Source organism: Apaloderma vittatum, unplaced genomic scaffold, assembly GCF_000703405.1.
Source record: "Apaloderma vittatum isolate BGI_N311 unplaced genomic scaffold, ASM70340v1 scaffold12554, whole genome shotgun sequence".
Classification (NCBI taxonomy): domain Eukaryota; kingdom Metazoa; phylum Chordata; class Aves; order Trogoniformes; family Trogonidae; genus Apaloderma; species Apaloderma vittatum.
In genome coordinates, this window is record NW_009713261.1 from 1,471 (window position 1) to 26,450 (window position 24,980).

At 41.8% G+C, this 24,980-nt stretch overlaps 1 protein-coding gene across 1 annotated transcript; it reads right to left on the reverse strand.

Moving 5' to 3' along the window:
• Nucleotides 1-442: 442 nt before the first annotated feature.
• On the reverse strand, nucleotides 443-24,681 carry LOC104267059 (myosin-6-like; the record flags this gene model as incomplete). Its single annotated transcript, XM_009868305.1, has 24 exons — nucleotides 24,580-24,681; nucleotides 24,006-24,144; nucleotides 23,294-23,412; nucleotides 22,071-22,220; nucleotides 20,909-21,079; nucleotides 19,660-19,839; nucleotides 18,247-18,379; nucleotides 16,377-16,444; nucleotides 14,882-14,969; nucleotides 14,539-14,656; nucleotides 14,123-14,246; nucleotides 13,006-13,142; nucleotides 12,375-12,630; nucleotides 11,716-11,958; nucleotides 11,342-11,518; nucleotides 10,671-10,816; nucleotides 10,044-10,134; nucleotides 8,671-9,060; nucleotides 7,594-7,720; nucleotides 5,620-5,738; nucleotides 4,863-5,059; nucleotides 3,535-3,884; nucleotides 2,838-2,962; nucleotides 443-558 (listed from the first exon to the last, which is right to left on the reverse strand). Coding segments are annotated over exons 1-24 (3,866 nt in total), but the record flags the coding sequence as incomplete, so codon positions are not given.
• Between the last annotated feature and the right edge of the window lie 299 nt (nucleotides 24,682-24,980).

A 24,980-nucleotide genomic window follows, 5' to 3' on the forward strand; every position in this document is an offset into this window, starting at 1 on the left:
GAACACCACTGAGGTAGTGCTGCTGATTTTGCCTATGGTTCCAGTCAGGAGAGAGCCATCCCAGGGGAACAGGAGAAGGCAGCTCTCTAGACCTACTTGTCTCCATACTGTAAATGTACAGGCTTGGTGGCCCCTTAGTCTGCTGTGACTTTGGTTGTGCCAGTCAGTGGTGTTACAGCTGCTGCATGGTATGTATGATGGGCTTATGTGTATGTTGACAGAGACTGAACTGATGGGAATATCTGAACTAAGAAATAGCAATGTGGTAGGACTATCCTTTGGCAAATACTCAGAGCTGGTTTGGTTTCTGGCAGAGACAGTATCAGGTGGTGCTGGCATGACTACCTGCGGTGCATTTGGCTGGCTTGGGTCTTGAGGTTGTTTCTGATCTTTTGAGATTTTTTCCCTAAAAAACCCCCTCATGCTGCTTCCTGCACAGTACCTTATGTTTTCCATTTCTTCCTCCTTTTCTGCCAGTTTCCTTTCAAACTCTGCTTTAAGCTGAGAAAGTTCAAGCTGGAAGCGAAGGGTCTTACTTTCTTCATGCTCCAAAGCTCCCTGAAATAGAAAGCACCAAGGCGGGGAATTGCTATTTTTTTTAAAAAAATCACAAACTGCTTCAGAAAGATGATTGCTTTGCACTTTTCTTCCTGTTCCAAACAACATTGTTTCCTCCCTACCTCTTCTCTAGGCAAGGACATGAACAGCTTTCGTGGCAAAAAAATGCATTTATTTGCCTTCTAATGCAGCTTGGCAGTTGAAAAACTGAGCAGCAAGCTCCTCAGAGGACAAATTGTCCAACAGTCCACAGCTCAGAAAAAAAACAAACCACAAAACCTTAGGCCCTGCCTTCACGGTTTTGATATCAACTGTCATTCCCTGCTCCACACCCCTGTTACACACACCCTCTGGAAATTCGTAGGCTTGTAAGGGATAGACAAAAGCTAAAACAAGATTGTTGTTGGGAGGGCAAAGGGGTCCACACATCCCCCACCTCACAAAGATCTCACCAAATCATGAAGTGCTGGAAGACTCCCAATTATAAAATCTTATTACGCAATATGACTTCAAGGAAAGAAATAACAGACATCGGCTCTATATGACAAAATGAAAAAATATTCTCTCCCTCTTTCCAATTAACATGAAAATAGAAAGTCTATGAAAAAGGGAGATTTGTTTCTATGCCATTATTCTTAACATTTCTCTCATATATGGAAAGTCAAGAACTGACAACAGCCCACAGTGAAATAACAGGGCTTCTGACTCCCAGGTCTTGCATAAATCAGGCACAGTGGCGTTCTGTCTCCTTGTTGTTCACATCAAACAGTACTGAACATCATATATTTTGGAAGCGCTCTCTGAAGGTTAGAATTGCATAGGCTTAGCTATGCTTCCCTCAAAGGCTAACAGAAATGGAACAAAGGTTCTGAAGACAAAGCTGTACAAAATCCTTGCTAATCACTGGCCATCACACAGCAGCTACAGGTCAGTTGAACACACGTTTCATGCCAAGGAGACACAACATATTAAGGGAACAGCATGCAGAAGTACGGTGTCACTGGTGGTGACTGCCAGAGATACAAATTCACAAGGAAGGGAGAAAATTTGCATTTCTTTCACAATTAAAATAAGATACATCATGCCACTTTACTTTTGTTAGTTCCTAATGTCACTGAGCTTTAGGAAGCCATTCCGCACAGTCCAGGAAAGTAAAGTGTGCCACTTAGAACCCTCAAGAACTGATGTATTCTTTCTAGCAAGAAAAGTTTATCAATAGAGCATACAATCACTCTCCACATCTCAGAGCTGTGGAAGAAAGGCATGATCTTTCTTTGCTCTGACACCTGTTTGTTTGGCTGTGAAATCCCTGCCAAGTATAAAGCATCCTGTAACAGACAAAAGAAGTTGCAGAGCATTTAAGGTATTCACAGATCCCTGTCACTGGATGATGTCAATTTTAACAGAGATTATTTAGATATAATTTAACAGATATTATTTCAAAAGAAATGCAGCCTTCCCTAAAAATCCCTTGCTATGTGCTGTATTGCTTCCAGCCAGCAACACCTACTCCCCTTCTTAGCTTTTCAATGCACCAAACTTTCAAAAAAACTGACAACTAAGTGAATAACCAGGTTTTCCAGTTGGCTTGTTCTGTATTGCTGGTTTGTTTTGGGAAACTAGGATGAGGCATCCCTCTTGGGTACATGCATACTTGTCCCTGTCAAAATTAATGTAGTGATGCTAAATGTCTTTACAAAACTTCTATTGGGAGTCAATTTTCTAAATGGCCTGTTTTCAATTGGTTTCTGAGACTGCTACCATTTTTTAAAGCACGCTGCAGTATCCGTGCAGTACCCAAGACCTTATAAAATTTAAAGTCATCAGGTTTGTTTCCTTATTATAAAAACTAGGAAATAGTGAATTTGCTGTTGCAAACTAGACACTAGAAATATCTGATAAAATAGTGTAAGACCATCACCTCAGCAATTCCTTTTTCCTGAAAGACTAAAATATTCTATGCTGAAGTGAGCAAGGATTGGATTTTCAAGAGGTAGGCAGAAGATTTCTGAGCTTCCTGTAAGAGGAAGAAAAATGCAAAAGCAACAAAAACCCCAAACCTACAAGGCATCTCCTTTGAAAGGGAGATGATGATCTCAGAGCCGACATCTTCAAAAGTCACATCACTTGAAAATACTGGCTAACAAGCCCAGAGGAGCTGGGTGCAGAGAGGTTGCACTTGCTATCAACACATTCACTGTGTTGCTGAGAGGATGAAAAAGGAAGGAAACTCATGATAAAGATAGCCTTTCCTCTTCCTTTGAGTTTTCTTTCCTTACCTCTGCTTCTTCCAGAGCCAGCTGAACTTCTGACTTCTCTTGTTCAACCTGTTTCTTGATTTTTTCTATTTCATGGAGGCTCTTGTTCCCTTCACTGATCTGATTGGTCAGATCAGAAATCTCCTCTGAGATAAAAAAGGATGGATGGATTTAGCAATCAGCATGTCCCGAACAAAATGCAATTCATGGAGCACAGATACAGGATCTGTACCTCAAACTGCTACCTCAAGGCCTCCTCTGTACACAGATGCTGCCTCACTTTCAATTACAGCAATGTTTTTTACCTGACCAACTTGAAGGCACAGTCTTTCTTGCAAATGCTTTTTGAAGTGTCACAGTGTTTTGGTTTTTATCTGTGATCTGCAGTCTAACGATGCTGTGCTATGCTTTGGGAGCTGTTCAGGTTTCATCCGCTGCACCTCTGTCATCTTTCTTACTCACCCCTGGGACTGGCACCTCTGCCAGTGAGCTTTGTTGGCAAGTGAGCAAAGGGAAGCCTGCTCTCCTCTGGCCATACCAATTTCTATGTTTAAAACCTTCATTGCCAGCATCAGTCAGTGTCTCCAAACACACTGGAAAACTCATCTCAAGGATGAGATAAACACCTTTTCCCACAGCTGCTAGAGGGCTCCTGCATCTCTCCAGCTGTCTGCTGGCTTGGCTCTCACATTGGACATGGGGCCTGAATGAAGCCTACCTTGGAGGTTCTTGTTTTCCCTTTTCAATGTCTCCAGATGGTCCAGCGTCTCCTCATAGGCGTTCTTCAGCTTGAAGAGCTCAGTGCTGAGGCCACGGGCCTCCTTCTGGGAAGCCTCCAGCTCAGCCTGTGACTCTTCGTACTTCTGCTTCCAGTCACTGATGATCTTGTCAAACCCACGTTGCTTCTTGTCCAGGGAGGCAGCTGCTGAGTTGGCCTTCTCCAGGTCAATCATCATGTCTTCCAGCTCATTCTGCAGCCTGTGCTTTGTCTTTTCCAGAGAAGAGCACTTGGCATTGGCTGCTTCAATTGCTTCCTCAGCTTCCTGCAGGCGAGCGGCGAGCTTCTTCCTGCCAGGTGGGAAGAGACAGTGAAATGACCAAGTGCCACTATTATTTTATCTAGAAAAACTGACACCAAAGCTGCATCTCAATAAATCAGTTTTGAGAGGGAAAACTGAGAGGGCAGAGGAAGGGACGGGTAAGTCAAGCCTCTAGAGAGAAGGGGTTATGATAGGCAAAAAACCCAGCTTAAATTATGAATGCTGACATGTGGCAGATAATTTTGTGCATATGTGTGAATACTTGAAATTGAACTTCTGAACTCTCAAGCAGCAGCTTGCTACTTGCTAACTGTAATTGATGTGGGCTGGTTGTAACTTTTGATAAGACCTGGCCTGAATGAAAGCATTGTGTTACTCCAGTTAAGAGATATTAGACAAAACTACCAGTTAGGAAGCTGGTCACACCTTGGGCTTTTGGTCATAGACTATTTAGATTGGAAAAACAGAGGGCTAGGAGGGCTGGCAAGAAGAGGTCCTAGAAAGAAAGAAATGCCCAGATAGAAGAACATGAAGATGCCAGTGGGGGAAGATCCTACAGATCAAAGATGTGTGGAGGCAGATACTGGAGATGGTCAGACATCATGCTTAGTAACGCCTGGGATTTGCAGCTGGGAGTGGCTGAACAACATGAGCCAACATGACTTTCTGCTCTACCTTTCCAGGGCAGCCATCATCTCACTGCTGGGAAGCAAAGTCAAGACCAAGGGAACATAGCACTGGGCTGGGAAAAAGCAAGCGTGTGATGTAACCAAGCTGAGTAATCTTGGTAGTTCTTAAATAAATCCCAGTATCCACATCCACTACCCCAAGAACAAGGATTCCACAGAAACATTGACCTGATGAAGCAATGAACAAAACAAAATGAGGGCAGCCACAAATGACAGCAATGAGCCAGAGGGATTTTTCCAACCAGGCTGCCCTATTTCCTTAGCGCTGTAACGTGTCCCAGTGAGCACAGTTCGGCCAGCCCACGTAACCCACTTACTTGGCATCTTCCAGCTCCTCAGTTCTCTGAATGGCATCAGTCTCATACTTTGTTCTCCACTGTGCCACTTCTGCATTTCCCTTGGAGAGAGCCCGCTGCAGCTCTGCCTTGGCTTCTTGCTCCTCCTCATATTGCTCCCGCAAGAGATCACAGTCATGCCTGGCCGCTTGCAGGGCATGAGCCAGGGCATTTTTGGACTACAGGGACAGAAAATTCACAGCATTGCAGGGTTACCTGCAGCACAATCCAAACAAACATCCTCTAGAAATTCAAATGGAGGCTTAAGTTCTTTTTATTTCTTTTTGCCTCTGGACTTGACAGTCCATGCCAAGTGAGATGTGTTTGAAGTCATCCCTAACTGGTGACATGCTGGGAAAGCTATCAAGACTGAAGATAACACCTTTGGAGAAGCATCCAAATTTTTAAGATGCAAGATCTGAGATTTTGGCTATCCTATTGGTAAGTTTTACTGGAGACATTCAAAACCTGCCTGGACAGGTTCCTGTGTGGCCTGCTCTAGGTGATACTGCTTTGGCAGGGAAGTTGGATTAGATGATCTCTAGAGGTCCCTTGAACCCCTAACCTCCTAGGATTCTATGACGCTGATTGTTTTCTTAGTAAGGGGCAGGAACTTATATCAGTACAGTAACCAGGAAGATTCTCCCTCCTATGTTTCAATTCAGGTTTTATCCAGGCTACAAACATCAACAGCTTTCCCCATTCCATTTCAATGAATGAGACACAGTCAAAGCACTACCTTGGTTTCCTCTTCTAGCTGTCTCCTGAGTTCTTCAATCTGTTGTGTAAATGATGTTTTCCCCCGAGACAGCTGACTTATCAGTGACTCCTTCTCTTCAAGTTGTCTTACAAATTCACCTGCCACAGAATTTAACAAGAAAAATGAATAAGGTGATGAAATGACAAAGTCCCAGCCAATATCGAAGTGCTGCCAGTCTAATTCAGCTGAGGAAAAGAGCTAATATTGTTTGTGGCTGACCTTTTCAGAAGCTTCTTCCAAGGAAGATTTCACTTCACCAGGATAGTTTTCCTTAGGCTTTTTTTGTTTGTGTTTGGGTTTTTTGGTGAGTTTTGTGGTTTGGTGTTTGGGTTTCAAGGTTTTTTGTTTGTTTGGGGTTTTTTTGTACTGCAAATACCTTGATTTGTTAATTTTTGTTCAGCTTGTGGATCAGACTAGACTGATGCTTACTTTCACATGCAGTTATAGCTGGTTTTGCTTGTACTTTTCTATTTTACATTGATTTTCCATTGACTTCTCAGAGGGCTGCAGAGCACCCCAAGAACCTCACAACGACCAGCCTACAGAGCAGAGAGATACAAAAGATCACGAGAAGGGTGTCACTGCAGGGTGGAAACTGCAGCATTGTAGGAGTACATAGAACAAGGCAAAGGCTCCAGCCAAAAATGCAGCTGATGTCATTTACTGCAACTGACATCATTTACTTGGACCTAAGCAAAGCCTTTGACACTGTCCCGCATGACATCCTGGTCTCCAAGCTGATAAGGTATGGGATTGATGGATGGACAATTCTGTGGATAGAGAACTGGCTTGATGGCTGCACCCAAAGAGTGGCTGTCAATGGGCCCATGTCCAAGTGGAAGCCAGTGACAAGTGGAGTCCCTCAAGGATCAGTACTGGGACCAGTCTTGTTTAACATCTTCAACAGCGACATGGACAGTGGCATTGAGTGCACCCTCAGCAAGTTTGCTGACTGCACCAAGCTGTGTGGGGCGGCTGACATGCTGGAGGTTAGGGATGCCATCCAGAGGGACCTTGACGAGCTAGAGAGGTGGGCCCAGGCCAACCTCATGAAGTTCAACAAGACCAAGTGCAAGGTCCTCCATATGGGTTGAGGCAATCCCAAGCACCAATATAGGCTGGGCAGTGACTGGCTTGAGAGCAGCCCTGAAGAAAAGGACATGGGAGTACTGGTAGATGAAAAGCTCAACATGAGCTGTCAGTGTGCACTTGCAGCCCAGAAAGCCAGTCGTGTCCTGGGCTGCATCAAAAGGTGAGTGGCCAACAGGTTGAGGGAGGTGAGTCTTCCCCTCTACTCTTGTGAGACCTCACCTGGAGCCCACAGCACAAGAAAAATCTGGACGTGCTGGAGTGTGTCCAGAGAAGAGCCACGAGGTTGATTAGAGGGCTGGAGCACCTCTCCTATGAAGACAGACTGAGAGAGTTGGGGTTGTTCAGTCTGCAGAAAAGAAGGCTCCAAGGAGACCTTATTTTGGCCTTCCAGTATCTCAAGGGGGCCTACAAGAAAGCTGGTGAGGGGTTTTTTAGGATGTCGGGTAGTGGCAGGACTAGGGGGAATGGATTGAAGCTAGAGATGGATCGGTTCAGATTGGACATTAGGAAGAAGTTCTTCCCCACGAGGGCGGTGAGACACTGGCACAGGTTGCCGAGAGAGGGGGTGGAAGCCCCATCCCTGGAAGTGTTCAATGCCAGGCTGGATGCAGCTCTGAGCAACCTGATCTAGTGGGGGATGTCCCTGCCCATGGCAGGGGGGTTGGAGCTAGATGATCTTTAATGTCGCTTGCAACCCTGACAATTCTATGATTCTATGATAAGCTACTGCTCCATTCAGCAATCCTAATCCAGTCACCTTCAGCACAGATGCCATTGCATGATACATCTTACCTATGCAGTGCTGAGAAGCAGCTGATCAGTTACTGGGAAGAAGTCTACCTGGGCTGAACATGCACATACCATTCTCGCTCTGAAGTTTTGTCTTCTGAGTAGTGAGGTCATTCATGAGGCGAGTCATCTCATCCAGTTTTGTTTTTGTCTCATTCAGGTGGTCTTCGTAAGTGCGGCAAAGTTTCTCTGCATTTGCCTAATGGGAATCAAGAGAAAAGACAAAAGAGTGGTAGCCTCCAGGCAGCTATTTGGAAACTATAATCTTCCAATGTATCCTTTTTATTTTTTTGTTTGTCTTTCAGAGAAACGGCAGATAGCAAAGGCACAAATACCACAGCAGCAGAGTGGGAAACAGTAGCCATCTGTCTACAGCCCCAGGCCTGGGAACTCCCCCATCAGACCACCTTCCCCATTTATTTTCCCTGAACTGCATTCTGAACAGAAGCACTAGCGTAAAAAGGCTCGGCAAGAACTTCAAAAGCAATCACATGCCTATGTAGTTCAGCCTCCTCATAATTGCTAGATGGGAAAAATTACCTCCAATGAAAATTGCTCTACTGATTCTGCTTTAATTGCCATTTATCATAAATTGAGTTTGATGACAGCTTTCTAACTCGTAGAATACTGACATTCCTTTTCTTCACTTGCACTGAAAGCACTCTTTAGAGTGCTTTGAGATACCAAGACTATCTGTTCAGGAAGTAAAATTCACAATTCAGCCATAGAAAGTGAATATACACACGATGGTCATGCAAACCTTTTCTTTGCACTCCTTGCTAACTTGGGTCAAAACTGTGAACCAAGGGCAGGATGCCTTGGGTGGCATCACCCCAGTCATCACCACCCTGGGTAAGCATAATTTAAGTGATGCAGTGTTGTGCTCTGAGATATATGCATAAACAATATGTCTGGGACTAGGGATGCACTTTGTGTTTTAGACGGGCCCTCTTGATTGCTGTCCCATCTCCAGATAAGAAGGGCTATAGCAGCAGCTGGGGAAGGGGGGTCACTGTGCACATAAACACCCTCAGATTGCAAGACACCACCTTCTAAAACACTCCAGACCTATTAGGTGTCCTGGGGAACCTTCAGACCAGCCTTAGGTATGCATCGCCTTTGGGGGTTGGGAAGCCTCAGGACCCTTACTTTCCCCTTGACCATCTGCTCCATGTTGGATGTCAGATCATCCACTTCCATCTTCAGCTCGCTTTTCTCCTTTTCCAGTTTCTGCTTGACCCGCTGCAGGTTGTCCAGTTGCTCCCCCATCTCAGCCACGCTGTCTGCGTGCTTCTTCCTCAGGGTGGCAGCCGTGGCTTCGTAGTGCAGTGTGGCCTCCTCGAGGTCCCGCCGCAGCTTCAGGAACTCTGCCTCACGCTTCTTGTTCATCTCCAGCTGGGCAGCTGTGGCTCCCCCAGCCTCCTCAAGTCGCTCACTTAATTCCTCCAGCTCTCGGGCCAAATCTGATCTCTGCTTTTCCACTTTAGCTCGAGCAGCTCTTTCTGCTTCCAATTCCTCTTCTAGTTCTTCTATACGAGCCTACCAATGAGACACAAGCACATTTGGGCCAACTTCATGATGATTCCCACCAGATCATGAAGCACAAATTGATGAACCCTCTGCCAGCCCATGCATTAGAACACAGGTGGAAGCACGGCAGATAAAGGACCTGTCCATTTGTGCCAGTAAATCAGATCCTGAGCTAGAGTGAGGACGATGAGTCACATCTTTCTCACGGTAGAGATTGCTCCACAAGCTCTAGGTCAAGACATTAAGGCCAAGTGCATTGACCTTATACTCACGTACTTGACATTCAGCTGAAGTACATGAGAGAAGTTATTTGATAGTAGGAGTAACAGCAACAAATTGTCATTGTAAAGGAGTTTTTGTTCCCATTTTAAGAGCTCTGTGCCTGAAGTAACCTGTCCCTAAGACAGGATTGCCTCTCTCTAAGCTTACCTCTCCCTAAGACAGGAGTGTTAAGACAGGATTTCAAATACAGCAGTGTGTAGAATTGCATGAATACTAACTGGAGTAGTCTCTTTTATAAAACAGTTATTTTGACCTATCTATGCTTCACATCCAAGTTATGCAAATCTTTATTTACAAAAAACCAGAGTTGCTATTTTGGGTCAAGACATTTTGTTTGGACTGTGCTGACTGACTTTGGCTTTTAATTTGTTGAAAATCTGCTGCGCATTTGAGCCCTTCCCTGAAATTTCAAATCTGTGCTTATCACTGCTTAACTTATTCCCAGCATCCACCCTCAGCTTCATGGTCTGACTTAAAATAAAACACCAGAGCCTTTCTGCCTTGCCTGAAACCACTAGCATTCTGTGGTCATGTGTCCTGCTACTGAGAAGGAATCACTATAGAGTGAGCATATAGAGGGGCAAAGGGATCATTCTGGAAAGCTACAGAGTTGCATCACTTTAGGCCTCAAAGCCAATCTGTGGCTAGCTATGAAAAGTTTCTGGAAAGAGAAACTCATCCTAAGATATGTGAGAAAGAAGCAAACTGACCTGAAGCTCCTTGATCTTTTTCTGCAGCTGCATCACTATAGCTTGTTCATCTTCTATCTTGGAATTCAGCTGGCTCATTTCAAATTCTTTCCTGCCACAGAAAGAAAAATCTTACTGTGAAATTTTTTCCTGTGGCTTCAAGTTAGGCTTCTGCAATTTTAAAAGAGTTGCTCAGTAAAACTTCTAACATATCTAAAAATGAAAGTAATCCTCATGTACTGCAATTTGCATAAAACCACATTTTTCTCTGAGCAGCGCTTTCCAAGTCAAGACTCTGCATGCATGTGTGCAATTATATTTCTGGTTCCTCATGTCATACACAAGTAATGTTATTTTCAGAAGACTCAGTAGGAAAATATATTTAACAGAGTCAGGTCTTTCAAAAATACTATCACAGCTAGTGAGGATGGGCAACTTTTTAAAGACTTCCTTCAACTTTCTCCTCTAATCAATGGAAAACATTTTAAATAAAAAATAAATAATAATTCCTTCCCTTCTTGCCTATACACTCTCTCCTTATGGAATTTCCTTTTAGTCACCATCAGATCAGGATGACACACCTGAAGGCTCTGAAGGGACAGTGGTAACTGTGCTGCCTTATTTTGTACGATTAAATCAGTCTCTTACTTTTTCAGCTTTTCTTCCATCTGCAGCTTGTCATTCTCCAAGTCCATGACACTCTCTTGCGTCAGCTTCAAATCCCCTTCCAGTTTGCGTTTTGCCCTTTCTAGATCCATCCTCACTTTCTTCTCTTGTTCAAGTGAGCCCTCCAGCTTTAGGAACAAAGTGACTTATTAAACATATTGAATACAGATGGTCTACAACAGTCAGATGTATGCTGAACCCAGTTTTGTGCTGAGCTCTAGCAAGATGTGAAGCGGACATGCTTAAGTACAAGCATCCTGTTTTACATTTTTCTGTTTTCTAGCATCCAGTGGGCATATGGGTAAAGAAATATAATGTAAGGCTTAGTCCAAGTTTTACATTTGTGCAAATATTACACTTCTCCTAGTAGCAAAGTTCTGCTTGACTTCATGCCAATTACACTGCAAATGCAGACTGAGTGGGTTTTCGCTTGTTATCGTGCTTCTTTCAAAGACTGACCTACACAGATAAGTTTTTGTGTTGTTCTTGTAATTTTACCTTTTACAGACAGTACAAGGACTGTATTTCTAAATTCTTGACCATTTTTAAAAGGACAATAATACTTTTCAAAGCTTTGCAACATTTCAGATTCATGAAGACTCCAAGTGATGGAGAAACAAGCCTGGGGAAACATGAAGGCAGAGCCAGCTTACATCATCCACTTGCTGTTCCAGTTTCACTTTAGCTTTGCTCAGTGTGTTGACCTTGTCCTCCTCTGCTTGTAGGTCATCCAGAACTTGCTGGTGAGCTTCCTGCAAGGACTTTTTCTCCTTAGTAAGTTTGCTGATATTCTCATCAAGAGTCGCCATTTCTTCCGTCAGATTTTTGACCTATGTGAGAAAGGAAGATGTATTTGTAAGACTTTAAAGCAAGGGAAACTTAGGCTTCAGAGTTAACACTTTTTTCCCTCATAAAGTCATATAATCATACTGATTCTAAAGTGTGACCTGTGTAACAGATAGTGTAAAACCACCAGAAGACCAGTAGCTCTGGTCATAAAGGTAATTAATGCCCCACCAACAGATACCTTGTTCTCAGTAGCATGCTTTTCTTTCTCTACTTTTGCAAGTGTTATTTCAAGATCATCAATATCCTTCTTGAGCTCAGAGCACTCATCTTCCAATTTTCTCTTCTTAGAAGTCAGTTCAGAATTCATCTCTTCCTCATCCTCAACCCGCTCTGTCAGTTCTTTGACTTTGGCCTCCAGCTGAATCTTGGATTTAATCAACAAGTCACATCGTTCCTCGGCATCTGCCAGAGTGTCTTGCTCCTGGAGTGGCACAAGGAAGAGGACAGCAATTACTGCCTGGCCTTTTTTAATTCCTCACCCGTCCCGTATCCTGATCAAAGAGCCTGATCCAATGCTACAGAGCAGTGTAAGGAAAATTTCCTACTCCTGATTTCTGAAGACAAGAACAACAAGTAGTTAACAGAGGAGGATGAGACAGTGGTGAGCATGACCAGTCCCATGTAGGACTACTTTCCTAGGAAGGACATTGCCTTGGACAAAACCTATTGATTTGCATTGCTGGTTGTATGCTAGAATATGAGAATAACTTCTATCTGAATTTTTGGCAAGACTCTGACAAGATCAACAGCTTAATTTAATTGAATTGCACTCTGATCTGTAAGCCTTTGAGTTTTAAAGAACATTTAATAAATATACGAATATATGTGTCTACTCACGGCTTGGAGCTGGAGAAGCAAATCATTTTTTTCCTGAACTAAAGAGACTTGCTTTTCTTCAAGTTCTTTTCTCCTAGCTTCTGATTTTTCCAGGGCCTCCTTCAGTTTCAAGAACTCTTCCTTCATATTGGCCATCTCCTTTTCAGTTTCTGCAGACTTCAGAAGAGGTTTGATCTTAAAGAAAAGCTTCATCCAGGGCCAGTTCTTCACAGCCATAAAAGCACGGATGTTCCACTGAATTACAAGAAGGGCATCCCTGGTTTAAGAAGAAAAGAAACAAAATTCCCTAAGGCTTAGCCTGAATTGAGAAACTGAGAAGGTTTTTTTGTTCTTGATCAGTTTTATGGCTTTGTTCTCAGTAATATTAGGAACTTGTACTAGGTTCCAAGATATACAAGAAACTTCTTCCATAGCTCTTGATTTTCAGAGATGTGGAAAATTTCCAAATCTGATTTTTACCAGAGCTGCAGGCACCTAATATACGGTTGCTATTATTTTTATCATACATCCACTTTAAATCTTTAATTTAGGATTAGATATAGCCTTAGGGACTGTAATAATGGTTCTATTCAGCATACACTTAAACAGTAATGACTATTATCTGATAAGATTTAAGGGTGTGCCTTCATACCTTCTCTCCACTATCTTCTGAAACTCGATTCGCATCAGTCTGCCACGTGCTCTTGCCTGGATCATTGTTAAGACTTTTGCCAGTCTCTCATCCCTCATTTCTTCTAGATGGCCCAAGAGCCCAGCCTTAAAGAACACCTGGTACATGCACAGATGTTATTTCTCCATAACGAAGTACATTTTTCTAGACTTACAGAGACCTTATTGAAATAATTCAGAAGGGTGGTATTTTTATTGACACATTTTAAAGTAAAAGGGTATAGAGGGCCAAATACAACTTGCATCAGCAACTGCGTCATACAGTTTCAAAGTTGTTTTAAAACTGTGTCTCATCTCCCCAGTTTTACATAGGCCAAACTTCCTAGTTGAGAGCGATAGAATGAGGAGAAATAGGTTTAAATTGTGCCAGGAGAGATTCACATTAGATATTAGGAAGAATTTCTTTACTGAGAGGGTTGTCAGCCATTGGAATAGCCTGCCCAGGGAGGGGGTTGAGTCACCGTCTCTGGAGGTGTTTGAGAGACGGGTGGATGTTGCGTTGAGGGGAATTGTTTAGCCGCTTGATAGGGCTGGGACAAAGGCTGCACTGGATGATCTTTTAGGTCTTTTCCAGCTGATACAATTCTATGATTCTATGATTTTATTGCTACATTTTTATTGCCATGATACTTTTCAGCTGTGGCAGGGTTCAAAGCAGGTCAGCTGAACCACAGCTCCCAACTCCCAGAGATCCTTGCTAATGGGATCATGTCATAATTGCACATGGCCTCATTTCAAAAACTGCAGCTGATCTTGTGGTCCATCTATGTTTGAGTGTACCTCTATTATATTAAACAAGCTATTGTTTTACTGGGGGGCATGGAGCATCAGCTGCTGCTGTGTCCACTTGTAGTGTTGCTGTGATAAAAGCTTCGTGAGAGCTTGAACCAGAAAAATAAATCTCCTCTAGCACATATTAAAAATTAGTATCACTTTGCTGCTATATTACTGGTTCCTTTTATTATTAACTCTTAATTATTCACCGCCACCAGAAATTGCATAATATCCTGTTCCACAAATTAGATATTAAGTCTATTGCTTTTCTCTTTACTTAAACAGCGATGGTCTTTTCTGTTTACCTTGGTGTGTCCAAAACGATATTGGTTATGGTCAACATCTAAAGATGCCATCAGTTTTTCAGCAGCTTTTCTGCTATCCACAAATTTATCCTCTGGGATTGCACCTGGGTTCAGAATGCGGTACCTGTAAATAAAAAATGAGCAATGAGTAAACTTGGCCTAGATTCTGCATTATGTTTTTGTTTGCTTTTTTCCCCTCCTCTTGACCCAAAACTTGAAAAAAATTCACCGAGGGTAATGTGCAACTTTGCATCTACAGACACAAGAAAGAGCAGAATTCTGCCTCCTATGTTCAGGGAAACTGAACTAAAAATAAACTTGAATGGAATAAAAATCCCTCAAATAAAAATGAGAAGACGTGCCTTGCTTATTTTGACTGATGAGTTAGGACAGAAGACAACACTGCTCTGCATTACCTTTGTTTAAAGTCAGCATAGAGTACCCTGTTTGGGAAGCCCTTCCGGCAAATGCGGATGCCTTCCAAGACACCATTACAGCGGAGCTGATGCAAGACAAGGAAAGCATCCATTTCACCTATGGGGGAAAACCAAGGCTAAATTAAAGGGAGCTTCTCCGTAAGGCTTAATGTTCTTTTCGCCGAGGGAGCTGGAAAATGTGAGATGTCTTCTCCCGAAAGAGCAACACCATTGGATAAGGTGAATGACACAGTATTTGGTAAAGTCTGGTGGCTTGGAAGTAAGCATTGGAATAACATAGTTCAAATATACTAAAATTGTAAGACTGTTGTGTTTTTCATACCTGGAGTTTTTGATTCATTGGGGATAATGCATCGTACAAAGTGAGGGGATGTGGATTTTAAGTTAGTCATCAGCTTATTTAAATTTTCCTAGAACAGACATATAAAAATCACAATTAGCTTTAGCAGTTTAGTGAAATTTCAGTAATTTCTTTGGTTTGTTGGTTAAGTTTATTACGGGCATCTCTCTAAATAGTCTCCAACAAAATGATAGGCTTACCAAAATTGCTACAGAGAAATGTGTTCAAATAAACCAAGGTATAAATTAATTTTTATTATAGTCTTAAGAAGATAGATGTTTTACAACCCCTGAAATGTCAGAAACAACATGCATAGCAAGCAAGATGCAGTATAATCCTGCAGAGCATTCTATAAAACCAACAACATTTTTACCTAGTCACTTCCTTACTGAATGAGGATAGTCCACCTTTCCCATCTGTTCCTCATAAAACCTAAGCTTTTGTCCCCCTGGCCAAACATTTTCCCTTTATTGATCTTAATCAGACATCTCCCAGGCAGGCAGCAAGCTAGCTGAGAAGCACCCAACCATTCAGTGCCTACCAGCGATCACCAAGGTCTGCAGGAAGTGTTTTGTCTAGTAAGCAGAAAATGGAGACCACTGGGGTGGAAAATAATGCCAGAATATTAGAACAACTGATGTTTGAACTGAAGACTTCTCACACCAGTCAGGGCAACAAATGAGACAACATGAGCTGCGCACTTAGCAGCTCCTTGTGTGGGAGAAACTGGGCTTCTATCTGTGAGTTTTTAAATTACTTTCTGAGTGATCCTTCAGCTACCTTTGGACTTCTTCAACAGGAACGGTACAGGTCTCAGTTTCACATGATTTCCCTTCTTGAGGAATACCTCCAGACAAGATAAAATGACGTGACTAGTGGGAGATAACTACTTCCTTCCCTACCTGGGGTTTACTTGCATTACAGCTTCCTCAGTGTTACCCATAAGAAATGTTAATAAATTATAGGGCCCATTTTTTCACAGGCATGATCCTAGTCACAGCTTCTGCCAGGAGCACATGCCAGTCTCAGCAGAAGGGAATTACTCAGGAAAAAAGAGGATAAATGCTACTGCAGTCAACCACTTTTGTTTTCCATGACTGCTCTAACCCCAGGATTCAATTACAGTCATCAGATAGGGACTAGAGAATTACTTGTAATCAGTTCCTGTTTCAAAGACATGTGTGAAGCTACAAGCCACAAAATAAGTTATAAAGGTGATTCATAGCATTTTGTACTACTTTCTGAAATAGCATAAACCTCACTTAATCTCTTGAATGCTCAAAGAAGATAGAATGTAGCAGGTCCTCAAACATCCAGCTTTAATAACAGTGTATTCACTTAGTCAAGGTCGATAATCCAGGCTCTGAATCAAATTCTGATGTTGGATTTCAATTTTTTTTCTCCATTACAATCCTTAACATTCCTCTTCAATGTACTGTCCTAAGTCAAACCATCAGGTGGGGAGAGGTAAACAAACCTTGTGCAATGAGGACACCGTTTGAAAAGAAGCACCTTTCTTGCGTTTCTTTTCTCCACCCTGGTCACCTAAAGAAAAAAAAACCAACTAAAAATCACAATCTGTATCTCAGTATGGGGTGCATGCAGGGCATAGGAGACAGAGAAACCCTTCTCATACTGCAACTCCCTTTAAATGAAAGGCATGGCTAATGAGTCGGTAGCTCTGATTGCTCCAGTATTATATAAAACATTCTGAAGATGAATTGTGATATATCACAAGCTTGCAGCTCTCCGTCCATACTTAGGATTTTTGTCAAAGACCACTGTAAACTTTTTGGATTGCATTTGCCTTTCAGATGTACACAGCATTACTTGTTATGCAGGAAGTCCATAAATATGAATAAGGAGGAAAAATAACTTTTAACAAAATAGAGTAATTTGTAATTCATTAAAAAGCCTACGTGATGTAGAAAAAGAAGTGATGCTTATGGAAAATTTACACTGTACATTGTACTGTATAGACACTGATTCTCATGTACGCTATGCAGGCACTGAACTCGTGCAAGTAACATCTGTCTAGAATGGAGGGAAATGAATATCTGTGATTTTTAGATCTAGTAGCTTTATATGCCCCGAATTTTGCTTAAAGCTTCAGAGTCAGAATCACTCAGGTCCTCCAACAGAATGCTAGTTTCTGACATGACCTTTACGAAGTTTCAGAGGAGTCAAACATGACCCAAAAACCTACAGCAGTTGCTGCAGCTTTCTAGGCGCTGGACCATTAGATCATTCCCAGGAGGTCTGGCATTCTGTCACCTGTCAACATTGGTCAACGTAAAAGGAAAAGTGAAGAGCTCAATGTGCTTGATGCAATTATCCACAGCCTTTCCCCCCTTTGAAAGTGACACTGCTGAAACTGGAAGAGGCTAATCTGGACAGGCTGCTCTTTTCTCCTGACACTGAGGAAGAACAAGGTAATATTCTGACAGACAGGAACATCCACAGGCAAATAGGCAGTTAGTAACTTGTAAGAATTTGCTAGTAGCAGGATTTTTGTTATTTACATTCAACTCCGTCTCTTATTCACATTATGAAGTCTGCAGCCTGCTTGCTTCCTCAAAAAGCATCTTATGATTCATGACAACGACATCTACAGAAATGAGGTTACTAATAAATAGGCTGTAAGTGATTGCAACTTCAGGACATAAGAGCTACATCTTTGTAATGAATGCCAGTCTTATTTACTTAAGATCAATTTTCTGGATGCTTGCTTCTTGTCTTCTCACAAATAAAACAGTTCCATGTAATGCATACAGCTTAAATATGTTCTCAGACATACATCAGTCCTGTCAAACAAACAAAAAATCCAACAGCGACCGAAAAGGAAGAGGTATTGGTGAAATCTTCTACTTTGGCTGATGGCTGTGTTCAGGTACCATCGGCATCTACTTGCTACTACTAATTCAACAAAATATTCTAAAACACTCTTCTACACTCTGTATTTCTTATTTAATTCAGAGTGGCTAACAAGGAGGACTACAGCGTGTGAAACAAGAGCTGTTCTTGTTTATGGGCATTTATGTACAAAATTTTTTTGTGCAACACTTACCTGCATATCTGAATGCTTACTTGCTCACACTGCCACTGGAGTGTTCACAGATTTCCTTGCCAATACTCAGAGGTATCAGGCATTCAAATTAGCTGAGTTAATGGCCTCATTGGCATAACTGGCGAACTCCTACAGATGCCGTGCACATCTAAATAATTAGTCACTGCCTCATTTAGCATTGAGCAAATTGCAGTTGAGAGAGTTGTTTTGTTTCTTAAATTCATTCCCAAGCACATATCTCAGAAAGGAAAGGAAATCCACGTGAGCTGATTCTACTTACCACCGTCAGCACCAACGTAGCTCTCAAACAGGCTTGCCAGCAGTTTGTTGGATGATTTTTGGAAAATACCTACTACAGTTTCATTAAGTGGGTCTTTGTTCTTCTCAAGCCACCCAATGATGTTATAGGCAACCTACAGCAAGCATTGGAAAAAAACCAGAGGTTGGAAATGTTCTCCTTCAGAGCAGCCAGTAGTTCTTTATGGTTTGGCTTGAAGTCAATGACTTTTTGTAGAGTGCTGCTCTGAGAGCAGTACCAGCCACACAGTTTTTCATCACTTCCCCTTCAGTTCTCTGCTTCCTAATTCCCACACCTCTCTTCCTAATAATTACCAACTGAATCCTGCACACCCCTTTCAAACTATCTGGTCCCTACACCTTCTCATGGACTCCATGTGGTTGGCTGTAGAGATATCGCATGTTGTCAGTGTTCCAAGAGCTACTAATGAGTGCTGAACTATAAAATGCACAAGTAATAATTTCACTTCAAAACAGCATGCTACACTAGAACAATCAACATTTTCTAACAGAAATTTAATGATTAAAAATCTGACTCCAGGACCTTGCCACAGCTCTCTTCAGCGGGAAAACACATTCTATTATTAGTACCGCAAGCTATTTTTTCCTGAATACATTAACAACTACATACAAAGAGCAAGATGGGCATTATTTCTCTTAATACATACAAAATTAGCTCAATGTTCAATTATAATTTGAAATTAGCAGCATCAGGTAGGTTCTATCTCTGCTGTGCTGAGGCGTCATACTAACTCTAGCTTCACAAAAGAAATTTCCTGTGTCCCTCTCAAATTCTTTCTGCTCATCTGGGCTGAAAACAGAGCTTTGAAACTGGGAAAGTTTAGGCTCAGTATCACATTACTGGATTGTATTCTTGTTCACCTCATCACCAGATCCATTAACTAAACCTTCATAATCACATTTCCCTTTTCTACTTTGACACACTGGTCCTAATGCGAGCAAAACTAATGTCAAGTTTTTTCTTTTTAAAAAAAATCAAACAACATCTCTGAAGTTAGGCAGAAATTACTCAGTTCATTTGTACAGGGAACCAAGATGGAAAGTTAGATGATGCTGCTGTGTAATCACTAGTCTGAATTTGATTATAGAAAAAAGTGATAAAGGCAAGGCAAGTTGTATTCTCAGATAAAAGCAATATTAGCCTTCCTCAGTTGGTTTAGTTTTATTTGTGTATCAAAGGACCAGATGTCCTGGAGTCCGGTGGCATCATGCTGTGTTGCAACACTTGCACAGAGTGAGTAGACAACTGCTTTTACTCCTCACTGTTCCTTTCTCCCCCTCTTCATCCTTCCCACCTCCCTTGTTGTGTGCTATGGGCCAAACCCCACCTGGAAGACTTCAAATACAAAGTCTACCCGCCAGCAGAGGAACTTACAGAACCCGCATAATGAACAAGCTCAAAGTGAGCTTCATATTTCCTTTTCTTATCAGGCCTGGGCTTCTGCAAGTTAGGTGACTTGCCAAGGTGATTGTCATAGAGCTTGGCTTTGAATGTCATATCTGTAGCTTTCGGGAACATGCATTCCTCTTCAAGGATAGACAGGATTCCCAATGGCTGTGGATTAAAGAACATCTCTGTTAAAAAAATGCGTAGGCTGCCTGATTTCAGTTGTTGTGCCTTTATTTTTGATCTCATAGAATTTTTAGCCTGCAAAATTTCTTCTCCTCCTGAGGAAGAAGCCTTTGACTACTCTGTTAAAATAGTAACCACACCTTTGACTATTCAGTATGTCAATTCTGACTTAAAAGGCTTTATGATGACTTACAGAAAGGGTTCGATTTACCTTTCAAGGCAGTTGGACTGAGTGGCATTTTACTATTTGTGTCTTAGGAAAAGATGAGCTAACTTCCTAGCACTGGACACAATATTTGCTGGATCAGGATTATGCATAGATATCCTACCCCTGGAGAAGAAAGTGATCAAGTAAAAGAGCACTTAATAATCAGCCTTTCTACTCCAGCTGTTCCAAACATCCTGCTAATGCAAGACTCAAAATATAATTTCTCATCACGAATCAGTAGGGTTAGATATTGTGCCATAAGAGATGGCAGAAAGATACAGAAAGACAGCTGTCCCCATCATGATCACATTAGACTCACAAAGAAGAGAAAAGGAAAGGCATATCTCATGCTGGGGAAGCAGTGAGAGGGAAGCAATAGTTGCAGGCTAGGAAGAGCATGAAGGACTTTACAGATAAGTGTGTAATGCAAGAAACAGGAACCTCATGGAGGGAGGTGGAGGCTATGTGACTGAAACATAGCATTTGCCCTGAAAATCTGATGAGTAAGTTTGATATTAAGCATAAGTGGAACACAGTAAATGGAAGAGCAGTAGGGATGGAGAAAAACACAGATAAAACCCAAGGAAGATTATACATCCATACAAATCAACAGTTACAGCTTTTAGTTCTGTTGAGTCTGTAAGGCAGACTTAGAGAGATCAAGCCAAGTATCCACAAATGCCACAAAAAATGATTTTCCTTCGATTCTCTATTGCATGTAGAAAAGCAAGAAACTGGTCCTGAGGTTTATCCTACTCTATTCACTGACACTTGAGACATCTCCGAGGGAGCACCATGAATACAACCAATTCAGTAAATACATTTTAGCACTCTTGTACATACCTTCTCAATTAGATCAATGCAGGCCTGCAGGTCCATGCCAAAATCAATGAATACCCACTCAATGCCTTCCTTCTTATACTCTTCTTGCTCCAGGACAAACATGTGATGATTGAAAAACTGTTGCAGTTTCTCATTAGTGTAATTGATGCAGAGTTGCTCAAAGCTGTTAAACTGCAGAAGGAGGTAAAAAAGCAGTGTTTGCACCACATTTAACTATGGTAAGGGCTTGATGGAACAGCAAGAAGGAAACTCGTTTACATCCCAAACCTTCTAAACAGTAACTGGTTAAGGAACTGCTGAGGATAAAACTGAAGGCAAAGGAGGTTTTTTTCAGCAGCAGGCTGCTGACTGCCTCATGCACTATCCTCCAAAGTGTGATGGTGCCCAGATTTGTTCAAGTTTCACAAGATGCACACACCTTTCCTTCACCAGCACGACACCCCAGTCCTGTAAAACAGATCCAGTGTGCTTTACTGCATATAGAGCAACGCATAGCAGCAAAAGCATTAAGCACTTAACTTCAGGAATGGATTCTGAAAAACAGAAACTGTGATGTGCTTTTCTCACTTATATTTCTTTACAATGATGACAGAATCACAGAAGACCCCAGTTTGGAAGGAACTTTGAAAGATCATCTGGTTCAATCTTTTATAAGAAAGAGAATCCAAATGAGAACGTCTAGCACCCTGTCCAACCACATTTTGAAAACCTCCAGTGATGAAGACTCTACCAAATCACAGGGGAGGTTGTTCCAGTGATTGATTTTTCTCAGTGTAAAAAATTCCTTTCTTATGTTGAGATGAAGATATATTCCTTATATTGAGATACAAAGTGTCATACCCTATATAAAAGATGTTACCTCTCAAAAAGAAAGAGTGGGAACAAAACATTCTCCTAAACTCACAGCCCAAAGAATGTGAAATGTTGTCTTTGGTAAAGCTTGTCACCTTTTACCTGCCCAGAAACCATAAGCATGTCCAGCCATGCTAAATGTTGAATATTTGCTACATCTATTCATGGAAAAAAAAATAAATCATATACACTACTTGCTTTATGTTTTTTTCAGCACTTTGCCCTCTGTTCATTTAGAAGAAATATCCCAAGAGCTATCCCTGACCATCTTTTAAGTCCTTCCACCGAGTCCTCACACACTGATACTCACATCAAAGATTTCAAAACCAGCAATATCCAGGACTCCAATGAAGAACTGCCTTGGCAGCTTAGTGTCCAATGTCTTGTTGATACGGACCACCAGCCATTTGAACATTCGATCGTACACTGCCTTAGACAAGGCTCCAACAGCATACAAAACCTAAAAAATATGTTTCAAAACACCACTGTGTGGAACAGAATTCACTGTTGAACATGAAGATTTCAGTGCAGCAGCAGCCTATTTCAATCCCTGCCTAGGGTTTAAATGAAATTTCACAATGTTTTTTATAATCACCAAGACATACTTAATACAATACACAGTTTCTCCCATTATCTACGCTGACATTTCTTCACACATTTAGTATACATATAAATACATAACAACATGTATATATAGTGCTAGTGAAGCACTTCTTCGAAAACAGTTGGACAGCAAGTTGCAAATGTTTTAATCCCTGACATTACTGTGGAAGTTAGATACCAGAAAGCTCAAGAGCCAGCCATGATGTCCAGTGTTACTGCCAGAATAGCGGGGGGGTTGGGGGTGGTGTCTGTGCTCAGGTTGCATAGTCATTTGCTTCTAATTTTTGACGGATGTTATGGCATAATCAGGCAATAGGAAAAGTCTATTAGAAGTCATCTCTTTATACCATGCACAACTACGGCAATAGGATAGACTTCAGCAGTTTTCTAGTTTCTGAGGCTTTAACACAACAATTCTTCAAACAACAATTTTCATTGTAACCAAAATGCTGCAGCATCTTCTACCACACTGCTACAGCTGCAGCAGTGCTAACTCAAAGACTTTTGTTTCCTAAATTAAGAGATACCTTTAAGTAGATATTGCCTTTAGCTGATTGAGGTCACACAGAGCTTAAAATTACATGAATAATGAATGAGTGATGAGTGAATAAATAATCCATGGCTCAACTCTTCTAGGTAACTATACTCATCCAGAATTAGATCTCAATCCCCATGCGGTTTTACTGCACCTGGTTTCTCTGAGTGGCTGCTACTGACACATCAGAAACCCAGTCCTATCAAAGGCAGTGCTGGCCACTATTCCTTTGTCAGTCTTTTTGTCAGCTTCCTGCACTTTCACTGTCTATTCCCCCTAAGAAGAACAAACACATGCTAATACTTCTAGCAGCTGTCTGTCTCTCTCAGATGTTACAGGTGAACCCTCCAGTCTTGCGGGGCAGCTTTCTGAATACTCTGAAAGCTTCTTCTTACCTGTTCAACACTTTGACCTTTGGTCACATACTCGTTGCCAACTTTCACTCTAGGGTGCAATAAACCTTTAATCAAATCAGAGGAGTTGATTCCCATTAGGTAGGCAGCTTTGTCGGCACCTGATCAAGAGAAACAACGTTTCAACTGGCGTTGAACTCCTACATGGAAACATGCCTAACCAAGAAAAAATATTAAGCACATCCACTTCCAAAGAGAAACTGGATAAAGACCTTGCTCTTTTAATGATTTGTGTTAGGTATGCCTGTACTCTCCCTTGTCATAGAGAAGGTTATCTAGCTTCCTCAGAACCCAGCTGCTGCAAGAATCACACTTGAGAAGATTTTCACATACAGTGAAAAGAACATATCTCTGCACTGGTTATAGACAGTTTCAGGAGCAAGAAGAACTAAAGAAGCAAGACCTGAAGACATGGACAAGAAAGCTAAGGCAACATTTTTTTCCAACCATTTTGTTCGAATGATTACAGAGGTGGAATTTCACTGCGCTGCTCCGAGCACGTCTATTCACGTTCCACTAAGTAAAGTTACCCACCACTGAGCAAGCTACTGCTACAAATAAAACATAGCACCCTTGGCTGAGCAAGAGCTACATTGTGCAAGATCAAAGCAAACAGGCTACTTTTTCCTCAACACAGTACAGGATACCTGCCAGACTTCTGAAAGTAAGGAGTAATTTTAGGTATTGTTCTTACTTTCAGTGCCATCAGCCTCTGCCTGCTCTTCTCTGGGTCTTTGTTTGAATTTCATATTCCCAAAGTGCATGATGGCACCTGTGAGCTTGTAGGAGCCAGACTTCTCATCTGGCACAAATCCCAAGATGTCCATGGCTTGCTGTGAAAAGGAAATGCAGGTATATTATCAGTTCCCTATTCAAAAGTCATGGCATTTTGCAGGCCTGCAATCTACCTTCGCATGGCAGATATCACTAACCTGCAAAGGGACGTTATCTCAGAAAGCAGCCACTGGGTCACTCTGAAGACCTGGCAGTGGCTGGGCAGCAGGAGGAGAACTCTTTATCTAGCATTTTAGATATCAAAGTTATAAGAATATTGTGCCCAATGGCACAATATTCTTATAATTTTGCACAGCCAGATTCAAAAGTATAATAATTTATAAGGATTCGTGCCTCATAGTATGTACACAATTAAGACCGATTTCTGCTTTCACTTTAGTCCAGCAGTTTCAGAAGTTAGACTCCTGCCAAGCACATTTCCTCCCCACGTACACCTAATCTATGGAGCACAAGTCAAATCCATATGGACTTACATCTGTTGCCAGCAATTCTTCTCCATCATCCAAGTTGTCCACTGTAACCACTCCTTGTGAGCAAAAGTGGTAGTCATATGGGTTGGTAGATACCAGCAGCATATCTGTAAAAGAACTGCTAAAGTCAAAAAACGCCATCCATTCAGATACCTTTTTTTTTTTTCAATGACTGCAGGGCAGCAACAAACTCATTCTATCGCTGTAGTCTGAAGACCAAGATATAGAGAAAATGTGAATAAAAAGAATATGGAAATACTGCATATAGGTCTGTTAGACATGTTTTGCAGTACACTGAGTTTATACTGAGCTCATAATTTCCTGCAGAGCCCTGCTTTCAGCCTTGCATGCCTGTAGGGGCAAAAATCTCAACTAAGTGCAGAGGAGAAAAAGATTTTAGTATG